Source organism: Macaca mulatta, chromosome 15 (assembly GCF_049350105.2).
Source record: "Macaca mulatta isolate MMU2019108-1 chromosome 15, T2T-MMU8v2.0, whole genome shotgun sequence".
Taxonomy (NCBI): Eukaryota; Metazoa; Chordata; class Mammalia; order Primates; family Cercopithecidae; genus Macaca; species Macaca mulatta.
Genome location: NC_133420.1, coordinates 116,858,142 through 116,875,209, shown reverse-complemented (window position 1 = coordinate 116,875,209; position 17,068 = coordinate 116,858,142). Strand labels below are relative to the sequence as shown.

Here is a 17,068-nt window from a genome sequence, read left to right as displayed (position 1 = left end):
ATGTAAAAGATCTTGATGGCATTTTATGATCCTTCTTTTATTTTCCTAAGTGGAGGCTGTATTTTTCCATGCATAAGTAAGTAGATGGGGGAAGATAACAAAAATATATATTTTTTGGAAGAATAAAGTCACTTGGAGACAGAAATAGCTTCAGATATTTCAAATTGCAGCAGTATCTGAACCCTCAGATAGTTGCAAGCACTAATGTGATTTTGGTGGGGAGGGGAGCTAAGGGGAATGGATGGAAAAGCATGCATCAAATTGCCATAATTTTTATAGAAATTATTAACCCGGGAGATATGGAAGATATTATTTACCCAGGAGATCAACCCTGGGGGTAAACACCGTATAATTATTTAAGTGTTCTTTTTTTTTTTTTTTTTTTTAACTGTTCGGTTTTCACTCTGATTTCCAGAGGAAACATGGTTTTCATACCAATGCAAGGTGGAAATTTAAGTGTACAGATCAGGGATGTGAAGGATATTCACGTTGTTGTGCGGCAGATCTCTAGAAATTAATTCTGTAACACTGGGCCTCGATGCTCACTAAACACCAATTTCCCTCCCCCCCTCCTGTCCCTGGACAGCCACCTTTCTATTTTGTTTCTGTGATTTTGATGACTTTAGGTACTTCATATGAATGGAATCATATAGCATTTGTCCTTCTATGACTGGCTTATGTTTTCACTTAGTGTAATGTTGTCTGCATTCATCCATGTTGTAGTATGTGTCGGTATTTCCTTCTTTGTAAAGGTGGCGTAATATTTCATTGTATGTGTATGCCACATTTTGCTTATCCATTCATTCCTCTGTGACCCCTTGGGTTGCGTTCGCCTCTTGGTAATGGTGAGTGATGTGGCAGCTAACATGAGAGTGCAGATGTCTCTTGGGGATCCTGCTTTAAATGCTTCTGGGTTCATACCCACAAGTGGGTTGTTGGATCATATGGTCATCTTTTCTCTTTTCATGCAGAGCGAGCTTTTTCCAAGAGTAGCAGGTGCTGCGAGAATCTCATTCCTACTGTGTGGGTCCTGCTTTCATTTCCTATTCTCTCTCCCCTCAAAACCCCTGAAGTATAGCATACCTATACACACCCATTCGGATGATCTTTCCCTGAGGGATGGCTTTACAGGTGTTATCACCACAGCGTCTCTGCTGTTGCCCCAGGAAACGTTCCGTGTCCTCAGAGCTCCCAAACACCAGATTTGTTTGATGCGATTTCATTTGTGGGCATGCATCCCTGTGTTCACAAGCACCTTACTCCAAAAGGCTGTTGTTTGCCTAAGCCTTGTTTCTGTCCAGGCCTGAGAAAACAAAGTTCCCAGAGGAGGAAGAGGTGCTGTGCTTGTCACCGTCCACCACTAAGCAGGAATGGGACACAAATGTGTCTCCACGTTGTGGGCAGCATGTCAAGTAGTGGAGTATTTGCAGACTCTGTTGATGATGACACAGTAAGAAGTGTTCGCCATGTGCCCAGCACACGGACATGCTGTATGTGTTCGTCTGTAAGATGGCGTTTTCCCGTGCAGTGCACTCTGACACTTAACATTCTGTTCCCCGCTTTTTTCAGGCTTTTGTTTTTAGCATTAGCTGCAGCCCACTACGTTGATGTCCTGCTTGGGTTTGTAGCAATTTGGCAAGTAGCTGTGAAGAGCTTGCTCTCTGGAGCATGTCTGTTGGAGCTGGAGTTTGGCTTTGCCTCTTAGTAGGTGGGTGACTGTGAGCCATTTAAGGAGCCTGGGCCTCAGTTTCCCTTTTCTGAAAACGGGATAGTATACTACTACCTCACATAACTGTCAAGAAGAATAAATGAGGCTGGACGCAGTGGCTCATGCCTGTAATCCCAGCACTTTGGGAGGCCAAGGCGGCCGAATCACTTCAGGTCAGAAGTTCAAGACCAGCCTGGCCAACATGGTGAAACCCCCATGTCTACTCCCAGCTACTTGGGAGACTGAGGCAGGAGAATTGCTTGAACCCGGGAGGTGGAGGCTGCAGTGAGCCAGAGATTGTGCCATTGCACCCCAGCCTGGTGACAGAGCAAAACTCTGTCTCAAAAAAAAATTAAAAAAAAAATAAATAAAAGAGCGAGTAGATGTGGAGGGCTTAGAAGAGCTCCTGGCATAAAGTGACTTGTCACGGCATATTGGCCAGTTGTTACACTGACCTTGACACTCACTCTTCCTCCTTTTCACTTTGTTGTTATCTGGATTCTGTGCGGCTTCTGCCCTCCTCTGCTGTTGACTTTCCCAGCATGGTGAGACTGTGTGTGAAACCCTCCAGTGCCTAAGCTTATAGACTCTGTGGACAGGAGGAGGCCAGAAGTTCAAATGCATCAAGAGGTCTTGTTAGTGGAGTGGCCACTGCATTCCCTTTTCTTTTTTAGCCAACCTGGAATTCGGAGTTTGAGCTCTGAACGAGGGAGACCTGGGCTGGTGTGGTGTGGGGTGGAGTGGAGCGGTGCGGAGCTGTGCAGTGCGAGCTGGTGTGGGGTGGTGCAGAGCTGTGCAGTGTGAGCTGGTGTGGAGTGAAGTGGTGCGGAGCTGTGCAGTGTGAGCTGGTGTGGGGTGGTGCAGAGCTGTGCAGTGTGAGCTGGTGTGGGGTGGTGCAGAGCTGTGCAGTGTGAGCTGGCGTGGAGTGGAGTGGTGTGGAGCTGTGCAGTGTGAGCTGGTGTGGTGTGGAGTGGTGTGGAGCTGTGCAGTGTGAGCTGGTGTGGGGTGAAGTGGTGCGGAGCTGTGCAGTGTGAGCTGGTGTGGAGTGGAGTGGTGCGGAGCTGTGCAGTGTGAGCTGGTGTGGAGTGGTGCGGTGCGGAGCTGTGCAGTGTGAGCTGGTGTGGGGCGGTGCAGAGCTGTGCAGTGTGAGCTGGTGTGGGGTGAAGTGGTGCGGAGCTGTGCAGTGTGAGCTGGTGTGGGGTGGTGCGGAGCTGTGCAGTGTGAGCTGGTGTGGTGTGGAGTGGTGCAGAGCTGTGCAGTGTGAGCTGGTGTGGTGTGGAGTGGTGCGGAGCTGTGCAGTGTGAGCTGGTGTGGGGTGAAGTGGTGCGGAGCTGTGCAGTGTGAGCTGGTGTGGGGTGGTGCGGAGCTGCGCAGTGTGAGCTGGCGTGGAGTGGAGTGGTGCGGAGCTGTGCAGTGTGAGCTGGTGTGGAGTGGTGCGGTGCGGAGCTGTGCAGTGTGAGCTGGTGTGGAGTGGTGCGGTGCGGAGCTGTGCAGTGTGAGCTGGTGTGGGGCGGTGCAGAGCTGTGCAGTGTGAGCTGGTGTGGTGTGGAGTGGTGCGGAGCTGTGCAGTGTGAGCTGGTGTGTGGAGTGGTGCAGAGCTGTGCAGTGTGAGCTGGTGTGGTGTGGAGTGGTGCAGAGCTGTGCAGTGTGAGCTGGTGTGGGGTGGAGTGGAGCTGTGCAGTGTGAGCTGGAGTGGTGCGGAGCTGTGCATGTGAGCTGGTGTGGAGCGGTGTAGAGCTGTGCAGTGTGAGCTGGTGTGTGGAGCGGTGCGGAGCCGTGCAGTGTGAGCTGGTGTGGTGTGGAGTGGTGCGGAGCTGTGCAGTGTGAGCTGGTGTGGGGTGGAGTGGAGCTGTGCAGTGTGAGCTGGTGTGGAGTGGTGCGGAGCTGTGCAGTGTGAGCTGGTGTGGGGTGGTGTGGAGCTGTGCAGTGTGAGCTGGAGTGGTGCGGAGCTGTGCATGTGAGCTGGTGTGGGGTGGAGTGGTGCGGAGCTGTGCATGTGAGCTGGTGTGGAGTGCAGAGCTGTGCAGTGTGAGCTGGAGTGGTGCGGAGCTGTGCAGTGTGAGCTGGTGTGGAGCGGTGCGGAGCTGTGCAGTGTGAGCTGGTGTGGAGCGGTGCGGAGCCGTGCAGTGTGAGCTGGTGTAGAGTGGTGCGGAGCTGTGCAGTGTGAGCTGGTGTGGTGCGGAGCTGTGCAGTGTGAGCTGGTGTGGAGTGGAGTGGTGCGGAGCTATGCAGTGTGAGCTGGTGTGGGGTGGAGCGGTGCAGAGCTGTGCAGTGTGAGCTGGTGTGGGGTGGAGCGGTGCGGAGCTGTGCAGTGTGAGCTGGTGTGGGGTGGAGCGGTGCGGAGCTGTGCATTGTGAGCTGGTGTGGGGTGGAGCGGTGCGGAGCTGTGCAGTGTGAGCTGGTGTGGGGTGGAGTGGAGCTGTGCAGTGTGAGCTGGTGTGGAGTGGTGCGGAGCTGTGCAGTGTGAGCTGGTGTGGGGTGGTGTGGAGCTGTGCAGTGTGAGCTGGAGTGGTGCGGAGCTGTGCATGTGAGCTGGTGTGGAGTGCAGAGCTGTGCAGTGTGAGCTGGAGTGGTGCGGAGCTGTGCAGTGTGAGCTGGTGTGGAGCGGTGCGGAGCTGTGCAGTGTGAGCTGGTGTGGAGCGGTGCGGAGCCGTGCAGTGTGAGCTGGTGTAGAGTGGTGCGGAGCTGTGCAGTGTGAGCTGGTGTGGAGTGGAGTGGTGCGGAGCTATGCAGTGTGAGCTGGTGTGGGGTGGAGCGGTGCAGAGCTGTGCAGTGTGAGCTGGTGTGGGGTGGAGCGGTGCGGAGCTGTGCATTGTGAGCTGGTGTGGGGTGGAGCGGTGCGGAGCTGTGCAGTGTGAGCTGGTGTGGGGTGGAGCGGTGCGGAGCTGTGCAGTGTGAGCTGGTGTGGGGTGGAGCAGTGCGGAGCTGTGCATTGTGAGCTGGTGTGGGGTGGAGCGGTGCGGAGCTGTGCAGTGTGAGCTGGTGTGGGGTGGAGTGGTGCGGAGCTATGCAGTGTGAGCCGGTGTGGTGTAGAGTGCTTTGGTGTAGAGTGGTGTGGTGTGGCGTGGTTTGGTTTGGTGTGGTATGGTATGTGATGTGTCGTGTAGAGCAGTGTGTGATGTATGGTGTTGTGTGGAGCAGTATGTGATGTGTATGGTTTGGTGTGTTTGGAGTAGTGTGATGTGTGTGGAGTGGAGCAGTCTGATGTGTGGTATGTTGTGTGTGTGGTGTGTTGTGTGGGGTGTGGAGTGGTGTATGGTGTGGTTTGGTGTGGAATGGTGTGTGGCGTGTTGTGTGGAGTGGTGTGGCGTGTGTGTGTGGAGTGTGTGATGTGTGTATGTGGAGTGGTGTGTGTGGTTTGGTGTGAAGTGGTGTGGTGTGTGTGGTGGTGTATGGTGTGCTGTGGTTTTGTGTGTGTGCCGTGGTGTGTGTTGTGTGGAGTGGTGTGGCATGGTGTGGTGTGTGGTTTGGTGTGGAGTGGCATGGTGTGGTGTTGTGTGGAGCAGTGTATGGTGTGGTATGTGATGTGTGTGTTGTGTGGTGTGATGTGGTTTGGTGTGGAGTGGTGTGTGTGGTTTGGTGTGTGTGATGTGGAGTGGTGTGTGGTGTGGAGTGGTGTGTGTGTGGTGGAGTGTGGGTGGTGTGTGTCGTGGTGTGGTTTGATGTGAAGTGGTGTGGTTAGGTGTGGAGTGGTGTGTGTGGTGTGGAGTTGTGGCGTGGTGTGGTTTGGTGTGGAGTGGTGTGTGGTGTGGTCTGGTGTGGTGTGGAGTCATATGGTGTGTAGTGTGTGTGGTGTGTGTGTGTGATGTGGAGTGGTGTGTGTGGGGTGCGGAATGGTGTGTGTGGAGTGGTGTGGGTGGTGTGGAGTGGTGTGCGTGGTGTGTTGTGGCGTGGTGTGGTTTGGTGTGTGTGATGTGGTTTGGTATTGTGTGGTGTGGAGTCATGTGGTGTGTAGTGTGTGTGGTGTGGAGTGGTGTGTGTGGGGTGTGTGGAGTGGTGTGGGTGGTGTGGAGTGGTGTGTGTGGTGTGGAGTTATGGCGTGGTGTGGTTTGGTGTGGTGTGTGGTGTGGTCTGGTGGTATGGTGTGGAGTGGTGTGTATGTGGTTTGGTGTGGTGTGTCGTGTGTGGTGTGTGGTGTGTGGTTTGGTGTGTGTGTGGTGTGTGTCGTGTGGTTTGATGTGTGTGTGGTGTGGTGTGTCGTGGTGTGGTGTGGTTTGGTGTGGTGTGTTGTGTGTGGTGTGTCGTGGTGTGGTTTGGTGTGTGTGGTGTGTGGTGTGGTTTGGTGTGGTGTGAGGTGTGTCGTGTATGTGGTGTGTGTGTCGTGGTGTGGTTTGGTGTGGAGTGGTGTGAGGTGTGTCGTGTGTGTGGTGTGGTGTGGTTTGTGTGTCGTGGTGTGGTTTGGTGTGGAGTGGTGTGGTGTGTGTGTGGTGTGGTTTGGTGTGGAGTGGTGTGCGGTGTGTGGTGTGTGCGGTGTGGTGTGTGTGTGGTGTGGTTTGATGTGGAGTGGTGGGCAGTGTGGTGCGGTGTGTGTGATGTGGTGTGTGTGTGTGGTGTGGTGTGTGTGTGTGGTGTGGTGTGTGTGTGTGGTTTGGTGTGGAGTGGTGTGCGGTGTGTGGTGTGTGCGGTGTGGTGTGTGTGTGGTGTGGTTTGATGTGGAGTGGTGGGCAGTGTGGTGCGGTGTGTGTGGTGTGTGTGTGTGGTGTGGTTTGGTGTGGAGTGGTGTGCGGTGTGTGGTGTGTGTGGTGTGGTGTGTGTGTGGTGTGGTTTGATGTGGTGTGTGTGGTGTGGTTTGCTGTGGAGTGGTGGGCGGTGTGGTGTGGTGTGTGTGTGGTGTGGTTTGATGTGTGTGTGGTGTGGTTTGGTGTGGACTGGTGTGCGGTGTGTGGTGTGGTGTGTGTGTGGTGTGGTTTGATGTGTGTGTGGTGTGGTTTGGTGTGGACTGGTGTGCGGTGTGTGGTGTGGTGTGTGGTGTGGTTTGATGTGTGTGTGGTGTGGTTTGGTGTGGACTGGTGTGTGGTGTGGTGTGTGTGTGGTGTGGTGTGTGTGTGGTGTGGTGTGTGTGTGGTGTGGTTTGATGTGTGTGTGATGTGGTTTGGTGTGGACTGGTGTGCGGTGTGTGGTGTGTGTGTGGTGTGTGTGTGGTGTGGTTTGGTGTGGATTGGTGTGCGGTGTGGTGTGGTGTATGTGGTGTGGTGTGTGTGTGGTGTGGTTTGGTGTGGAGTGGTGTGCGGTGTGGTGTGTGTGTGGTGTGGTTTGATGTGTGTGTGGTTGGTTTGGTGTGGAGTGGTGTGCGGTGTGGTGTGTGTGTGGTGTGGTTTGATGTGGAGTGGTGGGCAGTGTGGTGCGGTGTGTGTGATGTGGTGTGTGTGTGTGGTGTGGTGTGTGTGTGTGGTGTGGTGTGTGTGTGTGGTTTGGTGTGGAGTGGTGTGCGGTGTGTGGTGTGTGCGGTGTGGTGTGTGTGTGGTGTGGTTTGATGTGGAGTGGTGGGCAGTGTGGTGCGGTGTGTGTGGTATGTGTGTGTGGTGTGGTTTGGTGTGGACTGGTGTGCGGTGTGTGGTGTGTGTGGTGTGGTGTGTGTGTGGTGTGGTTTGATGTGGTGTGTGTGGTGTGGTTTGCTGTGGAGTGGTGGGCGGTGTGGTGTGGTGTGTGTGTGGTGTGGTTTGATGTGTGTGTGGTGTGGTTTGGTGTGGACTGGTGTGCGGTGTGTGGTGTGGTGTGTGTGTGGTGTGGTTTGATGTGTGTGTGGTGTGGTTTGGTGTGGACTGGTGTGCGGTGTGTGGTGTGGTGTGTGGTGTGGTTTGATGTGTGTGTGGTGTGGTTTGGTGTGGACTGGTGTGTGGTGTGGTGTGTGTGTGGTGTGGTGTGTGTGTGGTGTGGTGTGTGTGTGGTGTGGTTTGATGTGTGTGTGATGTGGTTTGGTGTGGACTGGTGTGCGGTGTGTGGTGTGTGTGTGGTGTGTGTGTGGTGTGGTTTGGTGTGGATTGGTGTGCGGTGTGGTGTGGTGTATGTGGTGTGGTGTGTGTGTGGTGTGGTTTGGTGTGGAGTGGTGTGCGGTGTGGTGTGTGTGTGGTGTGGTTTGATGTGTGTGTGGTTGGTTTGGTGTGGAGTGGTGTGCGGTGTGGTGTGTGTGTGGTGTGGTTTGGTGTGGAGTGGTGTGCGGTGTGGTGTGGTGTGCGGTGTGGTGTGTGTATGGTGTGGTTTGGTGTGGAGTGGTGTGTGGTTTGGTGTGGAGTGGTGGGCGGTGTGGTGTGTGTATGGTGTGGTTTGGTGTAGAGTGGTGTGTGTGGTGTGGTTTGGTGTGGAGTGGTGTGTGTGGTGTGGTTTGGGGTGGAGTGGTGTGCGGTGTGTGGTGTGTGTGTGGTGTGTGTGGTGTGGTTTGGTGTGGATTGGTGTGCGGTGTGGTGTGTGGTGTATGTGGTGTGGTGTGTGTGTGGTGTGGTTTGGTGTGGAGTGGTGTGCGGTGTGGTGTGTGTGTGGTGTGGTTTGATGTGTGTGTGGTTGGTTTGGTGTGGAGTGGTGTGCGGTGTGGTGTGTGTGTGGTGTGGTTTGGTGTGGAGTGGTGTGCGGTGTGGTGTGGTGTGCGGTGTGGTGTGTGTATGGTGTGGTTTGGTGTGGAGTGGTGTGTGGTTTGGTGTGGAGTGGTGGGCGGTGTGGTGTGTGTATGGTGTGGTTTGGTGTGGAGTGGTGTGTGTGGTGTGGTTTGGTGTGGAGTGGTGTGTGTGGTGTGGTTTGGGGTGGAGTGGTGTGCGGTGTGTGGTGTGTGTGGTGTGGTGTGTGTGTGGTGTGGTTTGATGTGGTGTGTGTGGTGTGGTTTGCTGTGGAGTGGTGGGCGGTGTGGTGCGGTGTGAGGTTGCTGATTGGTCCTCTGGGTGCCCAGAACCTCCGCTGTGTCGGGCAGGAGGAAGCAGGGCCTGGTTGGCGCTCTCCTGGAGGAGCTGCGTTTCCTGGGCTGGAGTGGAGTCCGGACCCGCTGGCTTTTGCTCGGGTCCAGAGGTGGCGGTGGGGAGCTGATCTCTAGGTCAGGCTGTTCCTTTTCAGCAGCAGACACGGGAGGGTCCAGGCCAAGCACTGAGCGCCAGCGGCACTGGGTTGGGGAGGGCGGCCCCATCTTTGGTTTCCATCGCATGTGGCTGTCAGGCTGAGGTGTTGGTTTGGGTGTTTCATGCGTGTGTATCTTCCTTGCAGGCGGTGTTGGTGAATAACATCACCACAGGCGAGAGGCTCATCCGAGTGCTGCAAGGTAAGTTCCGCTCGCTCCTCCACGCCAGGCGCTGTTTTTAGGAGGAAGCTCTATTTCTCTCGTTCTTCTCTAGGCCCAGGTGGGTCTCCATGATAATCTCATGGCAGATAGTATCATGAGTCACTGAGCAATCTTTATTCTTTTTGCCTAACTCTATCTCATTAAGAGACTTTTCCTTTTAAAACAATATTGCCAAATACATTGCAAGCTGTTAGATACAGAAGAGTTCAGAATGTCACTCATGAATGTGTTAAGAAATAGAAATAGTACTTACGACAGGCACATGCTCTGTTACATATACACATGGTATACATGTGACCTGTGAATTGGGTCATGCTGAATTTCGATTGCATGAAACTTGGAAAACCTGTCCAGCACAATTTAGTTCCCCCTCTTTGCTCCTGTGACTCCACTTGGCAGCTGGGGATTGGTTTTCCTTTGAGTCCTTCTGAAGCAGCCACGGGGCGGGAAATGGGGTGCTGTCCTTTGTCGAGGGGTGGGCTCCTCCTTCCTCTGTGACAGGAGGGTCAGCCAGGTCCATACTGTTGGGCTACATCATCTGTTGGGTTGAATAATTTTTACTCTAAAAGTGTGGCTACTGGGAAGTTAAAAATTCCCTATACAACTTGCATTAGAGTTCTTTTGATCATTGCTGGTTTAGAGTTCTAGTTCTAAGTCAGGTTCTAAGAATATTAGAAAGTCTTATGTGAAAAGGAGTCACTTTGTGAAATGTGTTTGGGGGAAACATAGGGTTACACAGAGTTGAAGAGGCTGCCTGGCTGCGGGGCTGAGGGTAGGGGGGTATCACGTAAAGGTTCAGTTGGACAGCAGTTTTGATAGAGCATACATGTCGAGTAACTCCACCAAAGTCAACACAGGGAACATATTCATCACCCCCAAAAGTTTGCTTGTGTGCCGTGGTGATCCGTTTTCCTCAGGCAGCCTCTGATCTGCCATGTAGACTAGTTTGCATTTTAAATAATTGGATGCATGCCCAAGATTCATAAAGCAAGTCCTTAGAGACCTACAAAGAGACTTAGACTCCCACACAATAATAATGGGAGACTTTAACACCCCACTGTCAACATTAGACAGATCAACGAGACAGAAAGTTAACAAGGATATCCAGGAATTGAACTCAGCTCTCCACCAAGCGGACCTAATAGACATCTACAGAACTCTCCACCCCAAATCAACAGAATATATTCTTCTCAGCACCACGTCACACTTATTCCAAAATTGGCCACATAGTTGGAAGTAAAGCACTCCTCAGCAAATGTAAAAGAACAGAAATTATAACAAACTGTCTCTCAGACCACAGTGCAATCAAACTAGAACTCAGGACTAAGAAACTCAATCAAAACCGCTCAACTACATGGAAACTGAACAATCTGCTCCTGAATGACTACTGGGTAAATAACAAAATGAAGGCAGAAATAAAGATGTTCTTTGAAACCAGTGAGAATAAAGACACAACATACTAGAATCTCTGGGACACAAAGCAGTGTTCAGAGGGAAATTTATAGCACTAAATGCCCACAGGAGAAAGCAGGAAAGATCTAAAATAGACACCCTAACATCACAGTTAAAAGAACTAGAGAAGCAAGAGGAAACACATTCAAAAGCCAGCAGAAGGCAGGAAATAGCTAAGATTAGAACAGAACTGAAGGGGATAGAGACACAAAAAACCCTTCAAAAAATCAATGCATCAAGGAGCTGGTTTTTTGAAAAGATCAACAAAATTGATAGACTGCTAGCAAGACTAATAAAGAAGAAAAGAGAGAAGAATCAAATAGACGCAATAAAAAATGATAAAGGGGATATCACCACCGACCCCACAGAAACACAAACTACAATCAGAGAGTACTATAAACACCTCTACCCAAATAAACTAGAAAATCTAGAAGAAATGGATAAATTCCTGGACACATACACCCTCCCAAGACTAAACCAGGAAGAAGCTGAATCCCTGAATAGACCAATAACAGGTTCTGGAATTGAGACAATGATTAATAGCCTACCAACCAAAAAAGTCCAGGACCAGATGGATTCACAGCCGAATTCTACCAGAGGTACATAGAGGAGCTGGTACCATTCTTTCTAAAATTATTCCAATCAATTGAAAAAGAGGGAATCCTCCCTAACTCATTTTATGATGCCGATGTCATCCTGATACCAAAGCCTGACAGATACAACAAAAAAAGGGAATTTTAGACCAATATCCCTGATGAACATCGATGCAGAAATCCTCAATAAAGTATTGGCAAACCGAATCCAGCAGCACATCAAAAAGCTTATCCACCACGATCAAGTTGGCTTCATCCCTGGGCTGCAAGGCTGGTTCAACATATGCAAATCAATAAACGTAATCCAGCATATAAGCAGAACCAAAGACAACCACATGATTATCTCCATAGATGCAGAAAAGACCTTTGACAAAATTCCACCGCTTTTCATGCTAAAAACTCAATAAACTAGGTATTGATGGGACGTATCTCAAAATAATAAGAGCTATTTATGACAAACCCACAGTCAATATCATAGTGAATGGGCAAAAACTGGAAGCATTTCCTTTGAAAACTGGCACAAGACAGGGATGCCCTCTCTCACCACTCCTATGCAACATAGTGTTGGAAGTTCTGGCCAGGGCAATCAGGCAGGAGAAAGAAATAGAGGGTATTAAATTAGGAAAAGAGGAAGTCAAATCGTCCCTGTTTGCAGATGACGTGATTGTATATTTAGAAAACCCCATCATCTCAGCCCCAAATCTCCTTACGCTGATAAGCAACTTCAGCAAAGTCTCAGGATACAAAATCAATGTGCAAAAACCACAAGCATTCCTATACACCAATAACAGACAGAGAGCCAAATCATGAGTGAACTCCCATTCAAAATTGCTTCAACGAGAAGGAATCTAACTTACAAGGAATGTGAAGGACCTCTTCAAGGAGAGCTACAAACCACTGCTCAGTGAAATAAAAGAGGACACAAACAAATGGAAGAACATTCCATGCTCATGGATAGGAAGAATCAATACGTGAAAATGGCCATACTGCTCAAGGTAATTTATAGATTCATTGCCATCCCCATCAAGCTACCAATGACTTTCTTCACAGAATTGGAAAAAACTACTTTAAAGTTTATATGGAACCAAAAAGCCTGCATTGCCAAGTCAGTCCTAAGCCAAAAGAACAAAGCTGGAGGCATTAATGCTACCTGACTTCAAACTATACTACAAGGCTACAGTAGCCAAAACAACATGGTACTGGTACCAAAACAGAGGTATAGACCAATGGAACAGCATAGAGCCCTTGGAAATAATACCACATATCTACAGCCATCTGATCTTTGACAAACCTGACAAAAACAGGAAATGGGGAAAGGATTCCCTATTTAATAAATGGCGCTGGGAAAACTGGCTAGCCATATGTAGAAAGCTGAAACTGGATCCCTTCCTTACATCTTATACAAAAATTAATTCAAGATGGATTAAAGACTTAAATGTTAGACCTAAAGCCATAAAAACTCTAGAAGAAAACCTAGGCAATTCCATTCAAGACATAGGCATGGGGAAGGACTTCATGACTAAAACACCAAAAGCAATGGCGGCAAAAGCCAAAATAGGCAAATGGGATCTAATTAAACTAAAGAGCTTCTGCACAGCAAAAGAAACTACCGTCAGAGTGAACGGGCAACCTGCAGAATGGGAGAAAATCTTTGCAATCTACCCAACTGACAAACGGCTGATATCCAGAACTTACAAAGAACCTAAACAAATTTAGAAGAAAAAAAATCAAATAATCCCATCAAAAAGTGGGCAAAGGATTTGAAGTGTCTACTTCTCAAAAGAAGACATTTATGCAGCCAACAGACACATGAAAAAATGCTCATCATCACTGGTCATCGGAAAAATGCAAATCAAAAACACAATGAGATACCATTTCACAGCAGTTAGAATGGCGATCATTAAATAGTCAGGAAACAACAGGTGCTGGAGAGGATGTGGAGAAATAGGAATGCTTTTATGCTGTTGGTGGAGTGTAAACTAGTTCAACCATTGTGGAAGACAGTGCGGTGATTCCTCAAGGATCTAGAACTAGAAATACCATTTGACCCAGCGATCCCATTACTGGGTATATACCCAAAGGATTATAAATCATGCTACTGTAAAGACACATGCACACATATGTTTATTGTGGCACTAGTCACAATAGCAAAGACTTGGAATCAACCCAAATGTCCATCAATGATAGACTAGATTAAGAAAATGTGGCATATATGCACCATGGAATACTGTGCAGCCATAAAAAAGGATGAGTTCACGTCCTTTGTAGGGACATGGATGAAGCTGGAAACCATCATTCTGAGCAAACGATCACAAGGACGGAAAACCAAATACTGCATATTCTCACTCATAGGTGGGAATTGAACAATGAGAACGCTTGGACACAGGGTGGGGAACATCACACACTGGGGTCTGTTGTGGGGTGGGGGGAGGGGGAGAGGGATGGCATTAAGAGAAATACCTATTGTAAATGACGAGTTAATGGGTGCAGCACACCAACATGGCACATGTATACATATGTAACCTGCACGTTGTGCCCATGTACCCTAGAATTTAAAGTAGAATTAAAAAAGAATAATAATAATTGGGTGCATGCATACAGATGGCATCAGGCCATCTGTATCATTTTTTGCCTGGCTTCTCTCTCTCAGCATAGTTATTTGCGATTGGTCCATGCCATTGTGATACAAGTCATTCATTTCTTTGACTGCTGAATTGTATTCTGTTGTCTCATGCTTAGTTGAATTGCGGGGTGTGTTCAGTTAGGCATATTGAAATACAAGAACATTTACCCCTCGTGGGTACAGTTGGGTAAGTCCTAACAAAGTCTCGCGGATCACCACTGCAGTCAACATGGCACCTGCCTGCCACTCCAGGGCCCCTCACCCATGCCGAAGTCACCAGTCCCCTCTCTCTCTGGGCCCAGCTCCCACCCAGCTGTTCTCTTCACCACAGCTTTGTCTCTTGACGGTATCACGTGCAGGCTTTTGGGATGAGTCCGTGTTGTGTGTGTCATAATTCACAGAATCCTTCTGTTTTATTTCACTTCATTTTCCACCTGAGACTGTTGTAGGTCTAGTGTTGTGAGGGCACACCTCGGGGATGCCTACCTATGTCCTGGCCTGTGTGTCCCGGCTGTGTCCGGGCCTGGCTGCTGCTCCTGTCCACTCTGGTATCCCCCTGGTGGCTGCCCTCCCCTCTGCCCCAGTTTCGGCCCTTTGCCCACTGGGGCTCTTTTGTGAGCCGAGTCATCAGGGCAGCAGGGGTGGCGCTGATTAATTTCCTTAAAGCCCCTGTTTCCCTGATGAGAGCGTTGGGTGATTAAATGGGCACAGGGCCTTGGAGAGTGGCTTGGCTGTGAATAAATGACTGGAGGGAGGATGCTGGCAGGTAGCCTGGTGGCCGAGGGCAGGGTGTCAGCAGGAGTGGCTGCTTATCTGACCAAACGTCAAAAATCAGTGTTTTACAGATGGAAGGATGAGTCGGCTGGGGATGAGGGCAGGGTGGAATGTGTGACCTTTGGGGACAGCTCGGGGCTTATGATGTCTACGAAGGAGACCAGGCACATAGAAGCTTCCGATATACGTTAAAGGCTAGCGGCCAAAAGGGAGCTTTAAGAGAGACGTTTGGAAAAGGATGAAGACGCAGGTTCTTCCGGGTTGCTGCTCTTCCGGAGCTCTCTCCACCGCTCTCTCCACGGCTGGGGTGTAGTGACTGTGGGGAGGGGCTGTGTTTTCAGCTTTTTGTCCGTCCCCTCCTTTGTCCTGCTCTGTCCTTGCCGTTTATGGTCTGATGTGTGAGTCTGCCTCTGTCATATTTTGAATGAATGCATGACATTATTGTGCCAGTAACCTGTGCAATTCCTTGTCCCCTTGGTGTAGACCAGTTGAAGACCCTGCAGAGGAATTACGGCAGGCTGCAGCAGGATGTCCTCCAGTTTCAGAAGAACCAGACCAACCTGGAGAGGAAGTTCTCCTACGACCTGTAAGTGCACCTCAGAGTGCGTGCCACAGTACAGGGTGCCCGCCACCCGGGGCAGGGGGTTACGCTGAGGGTGGCGGATGGAGACGTAACCTATGATAGAGCATGCACCTTCTGCTCCATGCAGGACTGAGAAAGGCACGGGCCCCCGGGCCCCTCTCGGATTCATGTCCTACACAAACGCACAAGGAGGCCAGCTCTCAGCAGGAAACGAATTTCTCAGCATGTCTTAAAATGTAACTTAAAACCTCTGTCAGGCACAGGTGTACTGGTGAAGTCAACAACATAAAGCTTTAAAAATGTGTTTCACAGGTGCCCACGTGAGCTAAATCAGATTCGTGGACTAAAAGACATTTTGGCAAAATATTGGTATAGTAATAGTTTATTGCCTGGTGATCACGGTGTGGGCATTTTGGGTTTTTTTTAGACTTTTCAGTGATTTTCCAAATTTTTGCATTAAGTACAGTGAGAATGGAGTACTTTTATAATCAAAGCCAAGCAATATTAAACTATTGAAAAGTGAGCTAAGCCCCGTGGGAAGATAGTAAAAACCAGCTTACAGGTCACAGGATAAGGTTGTGTTTATTTTTTCCACTTTTTTCCCTCATAAAAACAATACAGCTAATGTGTAGGCAGTTTGGGATTCAGAGAGAACCAGCCACCCACAGCCCAGCCCTCATGACTGCCCTTTTCCCTTTGACTTAACTCTATCCAGTCCATGCCCAAGTTCACACGAATGTTTACTTAATTGCAGTCATCATCAAAAAAATTTAATCATTCTTTTACTTACTTGTATTATGTATGTGTGTGTGTATATGTGTATATATATGTGTGTGTGTGTATATATGTGTGTGTGTGTGTGTGTGTATATATATATATATATTTTTTTTTTTTTTTTTGAGATGGAGTCTCACTCTGTCCCCCAGGCTGGATGGAGTGCAGCAGTGCAATCTCAGCTCACTGCAACCTCCACCTCCCAGATACAAGCAGTTCTTCTGCCTCAGCCTGCTGAGTAGCTGGGATTACAGGTGTCTGCCACAATACCCGGGGTTTCTACTAAAACCGTGTCATTGGTCAGGCTGGTTTCAAACTCCTGACCTCATGATCTGCCCGCCTCGGCTTCCCAAAGTGCTGGGATTACAGGTGTGAGCCACCGCACCCGGCCACAAAAATTTTATTTTTAAAAGCAAAATTAGGTAGATATACAGTGATAAAAAGGGATTTTAAGGATAAAAATATCCATTGCCATAATTTTTCTCCTAAATAATGACAACACATTAGCTATAGGATCTTTTTTTTTTTTTTTTTTTTTTTTTTTGGAGATGGAGTTTCGCTGCTCTGGTTTCCCAGGCTGGAGTGCAGTGGCGCGATCTCGCTTCACTGCAACCTCTGCCTCCTGGGTTCAAGTGATTCTCCTGCCCCAGTCTCCTGAGTAGCTGGGATTACAGGCACGCACCACCACACCTGATTAATTTTGGTATTTTTAGTAGAGATGGGGTTTCACCATATTGGCCAGGCTGGTCTCAAACGCCTAACCTCAAGTGATCCGTTCGCCTTGGCCTCTCAAAGTGCTGGGATTACAGGTGTGAGCTACTGCGCCCAGCCAGCCTCTTATTTTTTAATTTTTAAATTTAAAAAAGTATATTACTTGGATTATATTTAAAACATCCATATAGCTCCTGTCTTTTAAAAATTACTATTTTGGATTATTTCCTTCTAAAAGGCTCATCTGTAGTTTAGCCTGTTGCTGGGTGTGAATTGTCAAATTGCATTCTGAAAAGATTTGAGCCGTCTGCATGGTCACCAGCAACCTGGGAGAATCAGTTGTCTCACATGCATTGCGTTCTTGGGGATTTCCATGTTCCTCCAAAACATTGTCCACCTGCCGTAATATCTTCCTACTAACTTTATAACCATGTACAACTGAAAACATGAAGCCCCAAGTACACGTCTCTGTAGAGGACATGAGCAGCCAGTCAGTAGAAGGGAAATGTGATTGTCACTCGTGTGTGGAACCTTATTCAGCTATGCCAGTGGTTCTCATGTGGGGGAAGTCTTGTCCCAATAGGCCTTT

General features: G+C 49.3%; 1 protein-coding gene across 10 annotated transcripts in view; it reads left to right on the top strand.

Annotated features, from left to right (window-relative positions):
- Window positions 1–17,068, top strand: part of GOLM1 (golgi membrane protein 1) — a 77,128-nt gene that overhangs the window by 42,541 nt on the left and 17,519 nt on the right. For all 10 annotated transcript variants that reach the window (XR_013404929.1, XR_013404927.1, XM_028835295.2 and 7 more), the window contains exons 4-5: window positions 8,894–8,948; window positions 14,895–14,997. Coding sequence is in view for 8 of the 10 variants with exons in the window: in XM_028835295.2 (XP_028691128.1) it covers window positions 8,894–8,948; window positions 14,895–14,997 (158 nt within the window). In the remaining 2 variants the exon portion in view is untranslated. The remainder of the gene's footprint in view (window positions 1–8,893; window positions 8,949–14,894; window positions 14,998–17,068) is intronic.